The sequence below is a fragment of the Telmatherina bonti genome, assembly GCF_933228915.1.
Source record: "Telmatherina bonti genome assembly, chromosome: 19".
Classification (NCBI taxonomy): Eukaryota; Metazoa; Chordata; class Actinopteri; order Atheriniformes; family Telmatherinidae; genus Telmatherina; species Telmatherina bonti.
The window spans coordinates 33511314-33525330 of NC_136617.1; the positions used below are offsets into that span (position 1 = coordinate 33511314).

General features: G+C 41.9%; 1 protein-coding gene across 2 annotated transcripts in view; it reads left to right on the forward strand.

Annotated features, from left to right (window-relative positions):
• The window catches only part of LOC306770135 (death-associated protein kinase 2), a 28133-nt gene that overhangs the window by 1294 nt on the left and 12822 nt on the right, over positions 1-14017 (forward strand). For both annotated transcript variants that reach the window (XM_079258951.1, XM_079258950.1), the window contains exons 2-6: positions 8035-8209; positions 9839-10060; positions 10299-10437; positions 10509-10638; positions 13316-13364. In XM_079258951.1, the coding sequence (XP_079115077.1) occupies positions 8148-8209; positions 9839-10060; positions 10299-10437; positions 10509-10638; positions 13316-13364 (602 nt within the window). In that variant the 5' untranslated portion in view covers positions 8035-8147. The remainder of the gene's footprint in view (positions 1-8034; positions 8210-9838; positions 10061-10298; positions 10438-10508; positions 10639-13315; positions 13365-14017) is intronic.

Here is a 14017-nt window from a genome sequence, read left to right on the forward strand (position 1 = left end):
TGCACAGAAATATGTAGAAATACTGCACATAATAATAATACAGCTGTATAAATGATAAAAATGCACATTCATATTTTACTCACATTTTTTCCACAAACCCAACTAATCTAATAGCTTTGTGTTTACAATCGTCACATATGTGTGCAACAAGTGGGGAAAATGCAGGTAAACAGGAGCCGTCAATGTGTGATTTTAGCCACTTTTTGGCTTTCGTTAATTAATTCATTTTCAAAGAGCAACTGCTCATTTGTTACTTCAGCCAACTCAAAGTATTATTTATACTAAAACATTGACATAATGAGCATTAAAATGAGTTATTTAACATAATACATTTGCCTAAATTTAAACAAATATACTTAAATAATTATTTTAAATACAATCACTCATTGGAGTAGCAATACAGCATAAGAAGTACAAAATTGTAAAATGAAATTATAGATTCCTTATATCATTTTAAACCTAATGATTAATTCATAAAATAAAAAGATAAATTTGCAAAGCGTTTTGCAATTACACAATTTAAATTGAAATATTAACTTATTATCTTAGCTCAGTCTATTTGTCTCTATTCATCCATCAGGAGTTCTGAGTTATTTACATCCAGACTGTCTCTCGGCCCTGAATGGTGAAAATAACTTCTGCAATTTTGGTCTTGATTTTAAGAATATGATGGATTTATTTTGCTGTTGGCTTTTCTTCTGTGTCTTGACAGACTCAAACATTTATGTATTGCTTCTGCTGGTTCTGCCCGGTCCAGGGCACATGGACCACCGTGGCTTGTAGACCTGCACCGTTTGCATTGTTTCTGCAGAGCATTTCTGGTTTTTAAAGAATGACATCATTTCCATGTTTAGCAGTTTGGAGCGCTGCTTCGTGTTGACTCCTTTGTTTGTTTGGTCTGCTGGGTTTACATGATGTAGCCATAGAGGATCTATATTTATACAGAAGAGGAGAAGAAGAGGCGTTGGGACACCATGAAAAGGTGTTTTCATGATGTTGTCAGAAAGGTGATGAATAATAGATGGTCTTCTTTGTTGTGACGCTGCTTTTAAACAGGACTGTCTCATATAATTAGAAGCTCTTTGTAAAACCCAGATAAGGTTACAAGGCAACTTATTTTATCAATCAATCAATCAATGAAGAATTCATTATTTACAACACATTTCATGTACGATACAATTAAAAGTATTTTACATAAAATGTTAAAAACTTTACAGCAGGGTGTCGAAGATGCTTTAAAACGTACTTTAAAAGAACTTTTCAAAGAAATAAAGTGAATTAGACAAAGATGAGAAGCTAAAGTAGGACAGGATTAAATGGAGGAAATGGGAGTTCCAGTGTGAGGAATCGCCGGCTGCTTTGAAAAAGAGGCAAATCGAAATGCCTGGATTTAAAGCTGCGGAGTTTCTGCAGGGCTACAGTTTACTGGGAGTTTCTTCCAGGAGCTGAATACTGTTTCTTTAGTTCTGATTCTTGAAACAGAAAGTAACTTGACCCTGATGACCTGAGGGATCTGGTTGGTTCATAACAACCCAGAAGATCGCTACAGAGACCTGCTAAAATTGAGCTATGAGTCGAGGACCACTCCAGATTTCTGAAGTTGTTAGTTTTTAAGTTAGCTGATTAAAGCTCTGACTCTTAATAATCTACCATTTTAGTTTTGTTCTGCCACATGAAATGCATCTGATGAGTGTTTGGATTGGATTCTAGTCTCCTGGTGAGGTGGTTATGTAGATTTGTGTGTCATCACATTGTTATGGTAACATGTTTCGTTGTTTTTCTCAAGTTGAGCATGTCGATGTTGAACAACAGTGGCTCCTAGATGGAGCCTTGGGTATCTCCACAGGTTATCATTGTGATAATAATCCACAAGCTCATGAACTAAAGACCCAGAAGGGGGGCTTGTCTAAGCATTTCAGTGGTATTTTCATCACTGTACAGGCTTTTGATTAAACTTGGCTCAGTCGTTTTTGCTGACAATAAAAACACTTTTAAAGAAAAGACAGAAATGACTACATCCATCACGACAACCAGGGAAATATTCAGATTATTCCAGAATATCCACATAGTGAGTTAGACCGAGGTTATCAAGAACACAACACACTTTTTTGCTTCCTCTGTCCTGGTGGTTATCAGCATGAATGTTGAAATCACCAAAAATAATTACAGATTATTGACCACAGCTCAGCAGACTCACCAGAAAACTCAACTCAACTCAACTCATCTTTATTTATAGAACACTTTATAAGCAATCAATCAGTTCTTGGCCAAAGGGCTGCACACACACACACATAGCAGCATAAAATAGTTAAAACACAGGACAATTTAAAATACGTCGTAAATTAAAAACAAAATATAAAACAGTAAGATCAAAAAAGCAATAAAATAAAATGAAATAAAAATATAACCAGTCTGTCAAACTGATTTAAAAGCCAAAGAGAAAAGATGTTTTAAGAGAGATTTTAAAAGCTGGCAATGAGGTGGTCTGTCTGATGTTCAACAGCAGCTTAGGAGCAATACTGAAAAAGCACGGTCAACTCCCAACTTCTTCTTTGTCTTGGAGACAATTAACATGAGTTGATCTGCTGACTGAAGAGAACGGGAAGGAACATACGGACGGAGCGGGTCAGCCAGGTAGGGGGTGCCATGAAGACATTTAAACACATAAAGAAGGATTTTAAAATCGATCTAAAATGAACTGGGAGCCAATAAAGTGAAGAAAAGGTACAGCAGTATTTAGGAGGCCTGTCTACGTTCAGGATCATCAAATGAGGGAGTTCATCTAAAGCGCCACATATTCAAATGAAGCAAAGGTTTTGCGTTGACAGACACTTGTTTGCATTGGGCAGAGTCATTAAACAAACCAGCCACTCCTCCACCTATCCTGTGATACATCTTCACTCAGAGGCGAGGTTTGGAGGGGTTGCTTCCATCAGAACAAATCGTTCTCTCTGTCTAACCAGAACCAGAATTAAGAATGTTTTCCCCACCAGACGTAACATTTAGTATAGCTAGCTTCAGTGTGCCATGTGCAATGAGACAGGCGAGCGAAGCTGCAGAGCATCAGCAGGGACCAGAAGCAGGATGCAAAGACCAGCGAGGAGAACTACAACCCAAATCCAATAAGTCCAGACTTTGTTTAAAATGTAAATAAATCAGAATTAAGTTGTTTCCAAGTCTCATCCATCCATATTTTATCTCCATTAAACATAAACAACATATCAGGTGTTAAAACTGAGACGTTCTAGCATTTCATGATAAATACGAGCTCATCGAATCCGATGGCAGCAACACATCTGTCAAACATTCAGTCTTCTCCTGTTCCACCATGATGCAGGATGTGGTTCAGCGTGGTCCTGCTTAAATCTGCAAGGTCTTCCCTGAAAGAGATGTTGTCTGGATGGGAGCAGATGTTACTTTTCAGCATTTTTAGGATCAGGTTGTACAGTAGAGATACTTTTACTGTTTTAGTACAGAGCAGTCACGCCGTTTCCACGACTTTAACCCAATGAAACCAGTCCAACCGGTCTTTGTCCTGGAGCACTCCCACATAGCTCTCACTGCTGATTGCGTAGCAGCAGGTGAAGTTGTGGGACTTTCTGCTGTGACGGCACACAACCACAAGCAATCACTGTTTCATCATTTCCTTACCTTCAACTTCACTTTAGCGGAAACACCATGGCCAGAGGTAGATCACTACGAGGGAGATGAGAACAAACTTCCTCTTCTCGAGTGGCAGACTCGGGGAAAGCCGGAGCACCATGTGACACAGAGATAACGAAGTGATGGATTCACTGCAGTGGAGATCAGTTGCTGATCATTAACAGTGTGAAGCAGAAACCTAGCTGTGAACTGGGTCTCCATCCACTGGCAGAAACAAACAAGGTGGTTTTTTTTATAAAAGGAATTAAGATTTTCAGATGTATTTGGAAGGAGATGAAGGATAAACACAGGCCGATTGGTCATATTTCTCATTAACAACCTTATGATTTAGTTAGAAGTCAATGAATTTGATACCAGTGAGAATTTGTTTTCATATATTAGATGTGTGAAGTGGAACGGTGGTATCATCCTGGAAACCAGCACACCTGGCTGGCTGACTTCCTCTCTCCTCTGTAAACAGGTTTGTTTGCAGTCAGTTGGCAGGTCTTCTTCCTGCTTGATCTGTCAGAGTCAGGCTTCCAATCAGAGACATCACTTTACTTTCACAGTCCCCCAAAAACATCGAATGGAAAGTTTTCAAACCGCCAGTCAAGCCAGTTAAAGAGGACTAAGATCCCACACGTCCCAGTAACAGCAAAGTGTCTGCAGAGCTGTAAAACTCAGATTCCATGAGACTGACTCCTAACTAAGCAGAGGAATAGTCAGATGAACCTCCTGCAAGCAGACGATTCTTATGACAGCTGCTCAGTCTGGGACAGAAACCGGAACTGTTGTCAGTCTTGTCTTGTTTTTAGAGACAATGAAGAAATATTGAATGTGGGTGTGAAGGGTTGTTTGTCTCATTGTGTGGCCCTGCGACGGACTGGCAACCTGTCCAGGTGTACCTGCCACATGCCCAATGATTGCTGGGATAGACTCCAGCTTCCTGCTACCCTGAAGTAGGGCCACACCATTATGACCAAAATAATAATCAGGATTATTTTGAGCAACGTTGTAATCATGATGATTAATCATGATCATTCATTGTGTCTGGAAAAACATGTATTTTTAATGCACCACTTGTAAACAACCTACCTGGCAACTCTACCTTTTTTACATATATATATATATATATATATATATATATATATATATATATATATATATATATATATATATTATATAATGTATATATATATATATATATATATATATTATATAATGTATATATATATATATATATACACTACTCACAAAAAGTTAGGGATATTCAGCTTTTGGGTGAAATTTCACAACAAGCCTAAAATGCATTCAAACCTGTACAGGTGAACTTAATGTGATCTTCTCTAAGCTTTTAAATGCACATGTCCAACTGTTAAATGTTTCAATATATTTTGCACAAGTTGCTGTTCTCTAACAAGGAGCTTAACGGCAAAAATCACGGCAGGTGTGTGATCCTTGAATTGACCAATAAATGTCCTGGTTCAATTAGAGCTGGTGTTTAAACAGTTGTCCTCATCATGCTGTTCACATTTTGACATCATGAGACCAAGACGACACCTAACAATGGAACAACTGTCCCTTGCCATTGCGATGCTTCAAACAGGACGTTCTCAGACAGAAGTGGCCACTGAGCTTGGAGTGTCACAGAGTGTCATCAGCAGGTTGCAACAGAGATATGGAGAGACTGGAAGAGTCACAGAAAGGCCTAGAAGTGGACGTCCTTTGGCCACATCCCGTGCTGATGACCGCTACATTGTGAACACTGCCCTGAGAAACCGGATGATGAATGCCACTCAACTCCAGGCACGTTTAAGAGAGGTGAGAGGCACCCAAGTGTCACGTCAGACCATTCCAAACCGTTTCCATCAGCGTGGTCTGCGTGCTAGACGACCTGCACGGGTACCTGACCACACCACCAGGCACAGGCATCATCGTCTTGCATGGGCCAGGGAGCATTTACGCTGGACGAGGAACCAGTGGGCCTCAGTGCTGTTCTCTGATGAAAGTCGATTCACACTGAGCAGAAATGATGGCCGGCAACGATGTTGGAGACGTCAGGGAGAGCGCTATGCATCAGCCACTGTTGTCACCAGGCCAGCTTTTGGTGGTGGCAGTGTTACAGTGTGGGCAGGGGTGTCCACTTGGTACAGAACTGCCCTACACTTTGTGAATGGTACAGTGACAAGCCCATACTACCTGAATAACATCATTAATCCAGTGATTGTGCCCCTACATGAACAGCACAGGCCTAATTTCATCTTCATGGACGACAATGCTCCTGCTCATCGAGGCCGCATCATCAGGGAACGGCTGTTAGAGACTGGTGTACCTCAAATGGAATGGCCTGCACTCTCTCCAGACCTGAATCCCATTGAAAACCTGTGGGATCAGCTGAGCCGTCGTGTAGAGGCTCGAAACCCTGCACCCCAGAACCTCAATGACCTGAGGGCTGCCCTTCAAGAAGAGTGGGATGCCATGCCTCAGCAGGCAATAAGTTGCCTTGTGAACAGCATGAGACGTCGTCGTCAAGCTGTAATTGATGCTCAAGGGCACATGACCAGATATTGAGACGTTCAAATTTTTTGTTGTGGTGTAACTACCATTGTTGTTACCTTTTGTGTTGAATGAATTTTTTGAGATGAGGAAATCAGTAGTGCATCCTTCTACTTAAATGTCTTACTTTTATGATATTATATCACTGTAGCATGGACATATAGCATTTTCCATAAATTTCACCTGAAAGCCAAATATCCCTAACTTTTTGTGAGTAGTGTATATATGTGTGTGTGTGTGTGTACATAGTGCTCCCTCATTATTCCCTTGACATTTTTCACACAGCGTAGGCCACGCCCCTTTGGAGAAACAATTACAGGAAGGGATCTCATATTTCTTATCCAGTGTTTTGATGCAGCTGTATTTTCCATTCTCAACATGACTTGCTCTCATCAGTCTAAAACTTGTTCCATCCTCCACGACGAGCTTCGTCTGAAGCCGGGAGGGATCAATGCGAATGGCGATGTCTCCTTTTTGCACAATGAAGCTGCTTATTGCATATTTTTTACGAGCAACTTCGTCCATGGCAGGGCAAGTTGTGCACGCGGCGGGGTTCGTGTAGTTTAATGCCACCTGTTGTAAAAATGTTTGTATGTTTTACCAGCTGTTTAATCAAAACAATCCGTTTTACCTGCAACAGGAAAAATGCGGACCCCAAATGTCCAACCAATCCAACGATACTTAACTGGCTGCTGGTGAAAGATGTGCACACTTGGTATTTAGGCAGCTTAATGAAGCCTTAACCACGCGTTCGCCCCCTGGTGGTCGGCAGACTGCTGGTTGAGAATTGTGTGCTCGCATTCTGAATGTAAATATTGTTGACGATCAGGTTTATTTAATTGTTGCCACCAAAATCGTGATCACGATCAAAATCCGATTAATTGTGCAGCCCTACCCTGAATTGGACTAAGTGGTATAGAAAATGAAGAAATAGTCAGAAATTGCCCACCACTTATGTACACGGGGAACAAAGTTGCATACATCAGCAGACAACAGTCGCAGTTACTCAGCATAAAATGAGTTTTAGCATCTTTTTGTGCTAAAAATTAATAACCTCATGCAGTTCATACAATTACGGCATCCATTCTTCACAACTTATCCACTATTAAAATTGCTATATAATAATAGTGAAATGGTCCTATTTGTACTAAAATATATAGTATTAGGCTGTTCTAATCATTTCCTCCCACCATTCATACTGGATGGCAGAATTAGCGTTGCAGGTGTAAACTCAGTCCTCCAGCCTGTAAACAGGGTCAGCCTGCACCATCGAGTCTGTTGAACTGCCAACGTCATCTTTTCTGGACCAACACGCTGAACTTTAAATCATCTTCAACCCAAACATTTCATTTATCTCATAGAGACCCAACCCATAAAAAAAAAAGCATCAAATAAGTCCAATTCTTGAAATATGAAGTTTTATTTTGTCCTTTTAAGTAAATGTAAAATAAAAAGTAATCTTTTTAGTGATGTTTACTGTTTATAACCATGTGACGTGTCAACATTTTTGCAGTGTAATCTTCTGCTTTCTTGTGGGTTAAATGTGCAGCTATAGTTGCCCAAAACCTCCCATTTATTTGCAGGCGACTGATCTGCAGCAACCGAGTCATGTTGATCTCAGTAGAGCTAGTTAGGGGGCTCAAAATGGTTAAGTTTAACGTCTGAACCAGAAGTATTATTAAGTTTTCATGGTCTTCATCCAGCCAGACCAAAATTATAAAACAGCATCTTTTTTTCCTCCAAGTGCATGATGATGGTCTTGCAGGACTAGATTCTGGTTCTGGTTCCTTACACCTGATTCTGTAGTGATATGTCATCCTTGTTTCTCATCCTCAGGTCCCCAGTTGGTGTTTTGTAGTCTTCAGAGCATCATGAACCACTTAAAGTCGACTGCTGAATAGCTGGCAGTGAACAACAAGAAGACCGAGAGAACCGAGAACTGAGTCAGCATGGCGCTGTTCAAGCCCGAAAATGTGGAGGACTTCTACGAGATCGAGCAAGTTCTGGGAAGGTACATGTTTGTTTCAGTTCCACAGACATTTATTTAGATTCCTTTCATTGTTACTAAAAGTGAAACGGAGAGAAAGGAGAGCAGTGTGGCTCACGTCAGTCAGAAAAGCCACAAGCAGGATTTCAGCGGGTCTCTGGTACTTCTGTAAAATGTTTCGTTACATCCTCACACTGTCGGCCCAATCTGAGGAATCCTCCGTCGATGTGAGCAGAGCATGAAAAAGATCAGTGATGCTGCAGTAAAAATGTTACAGAATGGACAAAGTGAAATAATTCATTCATTCATCATCCGAACCGCTCAGTCCGATGAAGGGTCGCGGGAAGCTGGAGCCTATCCCAGCAGGGGTTGGGCGAAAGGCGGGGTACACCCTGGACAGCTCGCCTGTCCATCGCAGGGCCACAGTGAAATAAAGAAATGATAATGAGAAGATAAAATACTACAACACAACAACCAAACATGATATAATGATGTAGTACGACTGCGATGGACCTGTCCAGGTGTTCCTGCCTCTCGCCCAGTCGGTGGACTCCAGCTTCCCCGACCCTCAGCTGGACGACACAGTCGAGAGAATGAATGAATAAACGAAGAAATGAATGATAAAATAATAAAATGATGATAATGATCAGATAAGAGTGGAAGGATTTTAGGATTGTGCTGTGATTTACAGGGTGAGCCGTTGTCTTGGCTACTGAGGGGTCATCGCTATGGATACGCCGGTAGGTGAGGCAGCAGAGAGCCAGTGTAGTGAGCGGAGGACGGTGTGCTCTTATTTCTACTCTCTCTCATCTGGATCCTCCACTCAGTTTCTCATTTACTGGAGCTTTTAAATGGTTTTGCTGGGAATCCTGATGAGAAGCACCTGTTTAGTCATTTTTTCCTCCAGCTGGAGAAAGTCACGTCTGACAAACTGCTCATATGTCTTCATCCCCTTTCATTAAAGAAAAAGCTGAATTTACAACAATCACTCAAATAACTGGAGACTTAAAAAAGGAACAATAACTAAAGACTTGCAAAAATATAATATAGCAATATAAGACACTGTTTTTTTTATTTAACTGAGTTGAAGAAAGAAAAAAAAAAAACAAACAAATGTGTCCTGGACAAATGAGAGACTTTTCTGTTGAACAGTGGGACAAAATACCTGTCAACAGGTGCAGAAGTCTGACTGGGAGGAACAGAAAACACCTGACTGGAGCGGAAACATTAAAGGATTCTTCTACTAAATATTACTTTATGACTGATGGAATATGTAATAAATTATCTTATTTGTTTGCTTTCTAAAAAAATATTTCTATTGAAGCAGAATTAAAAAATAATGTAATGATTTTCATAAAAATTTTAATTTATTATTACTTTAGTCAATTTCAGCTTATTTTACAGGCAGCTGTATTTTTTCCTTCTTTAATGAAAGGGGATGAATAAATATGAATAAATATGAGCACAGCTGCAGATCATCTTACATCCCTTCTACGCTTTACTGGAATCATTTGTTTTTATTAATTTACGTCTGCTCCTGATCAGAAACCACACAAACTGCATTTTTATTGTTTTTTTCAATGAAAAGAGAAGAGTTGTAGTTATTTAAGTTCTGCTTCCTGCGTGTGCTGAACTGTGTCCACCCCCATGCAGCGGGCATTTCGGCCAGGTTCGACGGGTCCGTGAAAGGACGTCAGGGACTTTGTGGGCTGGAAAGTTCCTGAAGATCCGGAAGACGGCAGGCAGCCGTCTGGGCCTGGACAGAAGCAGCGTGGAGCGAGAGGTGGAGATTCTCCAGGCGGTCCAACATCCAAACATCGTCACCCTGAAGGATGTTTTTGAGAGTCGATCGGAGGTGGTCCTCATCCTGGAGCTGTAAGTCTGAATCCTGCTCTGACTTCTGCTGCCGCTGTGTTAATGGACAGCTGAGGTGTACCTGGGTGCGGATGGTTTACGCCGCGAGTCGTTCCACACGCTGACCGGTCGGGGAGACCTCAGCGACAGCACTGACCTCAGTCTGGCCAGAAAAAGTCACAGATTTGATGCCTGATGGTGAAAGAGGTGGAGGTAAACAGGTGTGTGAGGTGGTGAGCAAGTGTTTTTGGTGTCTCAGCGTCAGAGGAGGGGAGCTGTTCGACTTCATCGCTGAGAAGGACAACCTGCTGGAGAGCGAGGCCATCGAGTTCCTGAAGCAGATCCTGGAGGGACTGAAGTTCATGCACAGCAGCAACATCGCCCACTTTGACCTGAAGGTAACGGTGTGTGTGGACAGTTCACATCCCAACATGGTGACATCTGCTGTAACATCCTGCTGTGTGTTCAGCCGGAAAACATTATGCTGTCAGACAGAGAGTCTCCGCACCCCAACATCAAGCTCATCGACTTCGGCCTGGCCTACCGCCTCCATCAGGGGGAGGAGTACAGGAGCACCAGTGGCACGCCTCAGTACATCGGTGAGGATGTTTGTAAGATCTGAACATGAACTGCTGGTATCAGGACACCAACGCTAGCATGCAGCTTTGTTTCGCCTCGTTTCCACCAGCATCAGCTCGTCTCAGCTCGTCTCAACTCGTCTCAGCTCGTCTCAGCTCGTCTCAACTCGTCTCAACTCGTCTCAAATCGGTCCCGTTTCTTTTCCATTCCAGTTTAGTACCAGCTCTAAAAGGTTTGTGTGAAACCACCGTGACGTCAGTGTGGTTATTAGGGCTGTGACGATATGCTTTTGTTTCGATTCGATTCCGATTTTTTTGGGTGCCGATTCGATTTTAAATTGTGATTCTCACAATTTTCCGTTATTGCTGATTTTTGTAGATTAAAAATAAGTTAAAAAAAAATGTATAAAACTTTTTTTTCTTGATTTCAATGAGGAAAAAACAACCCAGTAGCCAGACCATCATTCTGCTTCTATAATACCCAAGACGACAAGTAAAAAGATCAATCAAAAAAACAATAAAAATAACAAACATTTTATTTTGTATTTATTTTATTTATTTGAAAAAAAAAAGTTTTTTTTTTTATTATTATTTTTTTTTTAACAAAAATCGATTTTAAAATTGTGAAGAAAAAAATCCAGATTTTTCTATTCGATTTTCCCACCCCTAGTGGATATATATGTCCTCTCACCATCCACCAATAAACTCTCCAACATGGGAGTGGCTGAGTCAACACCAGTCGTCCTCCCATTGCTCGCCGGTCGCCGACCATAAATCGTGTCCATCTGTTGGAACCACTTCCAGTCTCGACTGTTTGATCCCCTCCAACCACTGTGGTCTTTGACCTGCTGATAGTCACTTTGGAGCTTTTTCAGCTTCTGCTGAAAACTCCTTTGCTACCCGTAGCCAATGAGTTGGAAATCTTTTGATAGATTGTTTCATTTCGTGTCGCTCCATCTGGTTCCCTCTCTCCGCCAAGGAGGCTATGTTTTGAGTTGAGTTTGTCTGTTAGCAACATCACTAAAAGTTATGGATGGATTTTGATGAAATCTTCGGGATATGTTGGGGGTCTCACAAGGAACATATGACATTTTGGTAAAAATTGATAAAAAGTACAAAGCAGACGCCGCACCACTGATGACCATGTCATCGTATGCAGTGGGCGTGTGCGTAATGCGCGTAACTTTGGCTATGATTGGCCGATCGGTACGACCGACCCCTCTTTCTAATCATGTGATATGGTAGCATCACGCTGATGTCTTCATGTTTACATAATTGTGACCAATCGGCAAAGCAGGAAATGTTTGTGATGCTGAATCAAACGGATGTTACCGGGCAGAAAATGGTGATTTAGTCCACCTAACTACTCCCGAAGCACCGTGGGAAACGTAGTCGCTTTACTGAATGCAGTTTTATGTCGATGGATTAAAGTTTTGGTGGCAAAACAGCAGAGATAAGACAGAATATGAAATGATGTTTTTCAGACGTGACGCATAAATTCAGATTCTTCTGACTCTGGTTGAGTGAATCTTGGTCACTTCAACATTAAACTGGTATGACTGGAAACTGTGGGATGTGTGTTTTCAGTAGAGGGGCTGTTTGTTCGTTTCCATGCCGCCGGGTCGACACGAGGGTCCAATGTTTTGGTTTACGTGTTTCTGCGGACTTTGTTTACTTGGTCTTTTAATTCCCTCCAACAAGGAGGTTATGTTTTCACCGGAGTTCGTCTGGTTTTCTCTCAGCAACATTACTCTAAAAGTTATGGATGGATTTTGAGGAAATGTTCAGGATATGTTGGGGGTGTCAAGAGGAATAAATGATGACATTTTGGTGGAAATCCGGAATAGATCCTGGATTCTGGATCACTTTGAAGTTATGTTGGGTGTTAATACCAGTATGCTAGGTGGAGGTCTGCGCTCTCCCAGTACTTTTCTAGTTCCCTCTGAATCCTTTCCTCAGCAACCAAGCAAAGAAATGTCTCCACCTCAGTGTTGGACCATGGAACAGACACCTTAATGTTAGAGTCACTCTTCCAGTGATGTCACTCCCTGACCCTGACCTCTGATTGGCCGCGCCCCTGACCAATCGTAGCATGCAGTCTGGCGACGTCACACACAACCCGACTCGCTTAGAACCTGGGCTGTGTTACAAAAAAGTACCGGTAAACGGATACAGAAGTGTGGAAAACCCTACAAACCGAGCCGAGGCGAGTTGAGACAAGCTGGTACTGATGGGAAAGCACCATTCGTCTGTTTCTGTAAAAACTCGACACGTCCAGGTAGGTGAAGGTAAAACCAGGACTTATTGGCCATAAACACCTTCTAGGGAGACTGAAGCGTTCAGGAATGTCTCCTCCAACATAACCTGTCGCACACCTGAGTCCTGACAGGCTTCAACAGAGATGGACATCTCAGCCGACAGTAGCCGCTTTGCCAGCCAGGAAATCTCTAGTTAGCAAACATTTAACTATTACTGTAGTTTTATAATTCCAGTATTTAACTAAACAACAGAAACACAGACCGATTCTCTTCAGATCGTAGATGCTGCTCAGTGTTCGCCTGCGTGTTTTTAGAAGAAAACTTTCATTAAAGTGAGAATCTGAGTGAAATAAGTTCATCAGTCGGACATGAAGAGATTTGTTGGTGAATCATCTGAAACATTTTCACATCTTCACCCGAGGTTTCTGTGTCTCCCTCAGCTCCGGAGGTGATCAGCTGTGAGCCTCTGAGTACCGCAGCAGACATGTGGTGAGTTTCTGCAGAGTGACTCGGTTTAATCCAGTTCAGGTCAGAAAAATCCTGGACAGGAATCAGATCCAGGTTGCAGATGAGGAACGCATCACATCTGTATCAGCTGCATTGTATTGTTGTATTAGGTGTGGATGCTACTCTGCCAAAGCAAGTCCTGACACAGCTGTGTGTGTGTGTGTGTGTGTGTGTTTTATGACATTTTTATTCTTGTACAGTGTGTTTTTATTGGGTGTCTGATTTTATGGGACTGGTAACAGCAGCAGTTTCTGCTCTGGATGACGATCACTGGCATTTTTTACGTAAACACACCTGTTCATGACTGGTGCAGGCATCCGCCACCAACCCCTGATTGCTCATCCAATCACAGATTACCTGCTGCAGCTACGCCACCTGTAGCCGGACCCAGCACACATATCCCTCCACACCAACAACATAAGTCAGGAGTTGCTTTGGAGGTGGAGGGAAAGCAGAACCAGAGGAGGAATGCGAAACAGACACAGATAAGGCAGCCAGCTATGAAGGCATAAATCTGGAATAAAACTGAGGTCCTCTCTACTTGATCTGGATTCCAGGCAAAGCATTCTTCTCTGATTCCCAGAGACATGGCTCTGTGCAGAAGCATACTCCCACCTGAACGGTATTTTACTTCA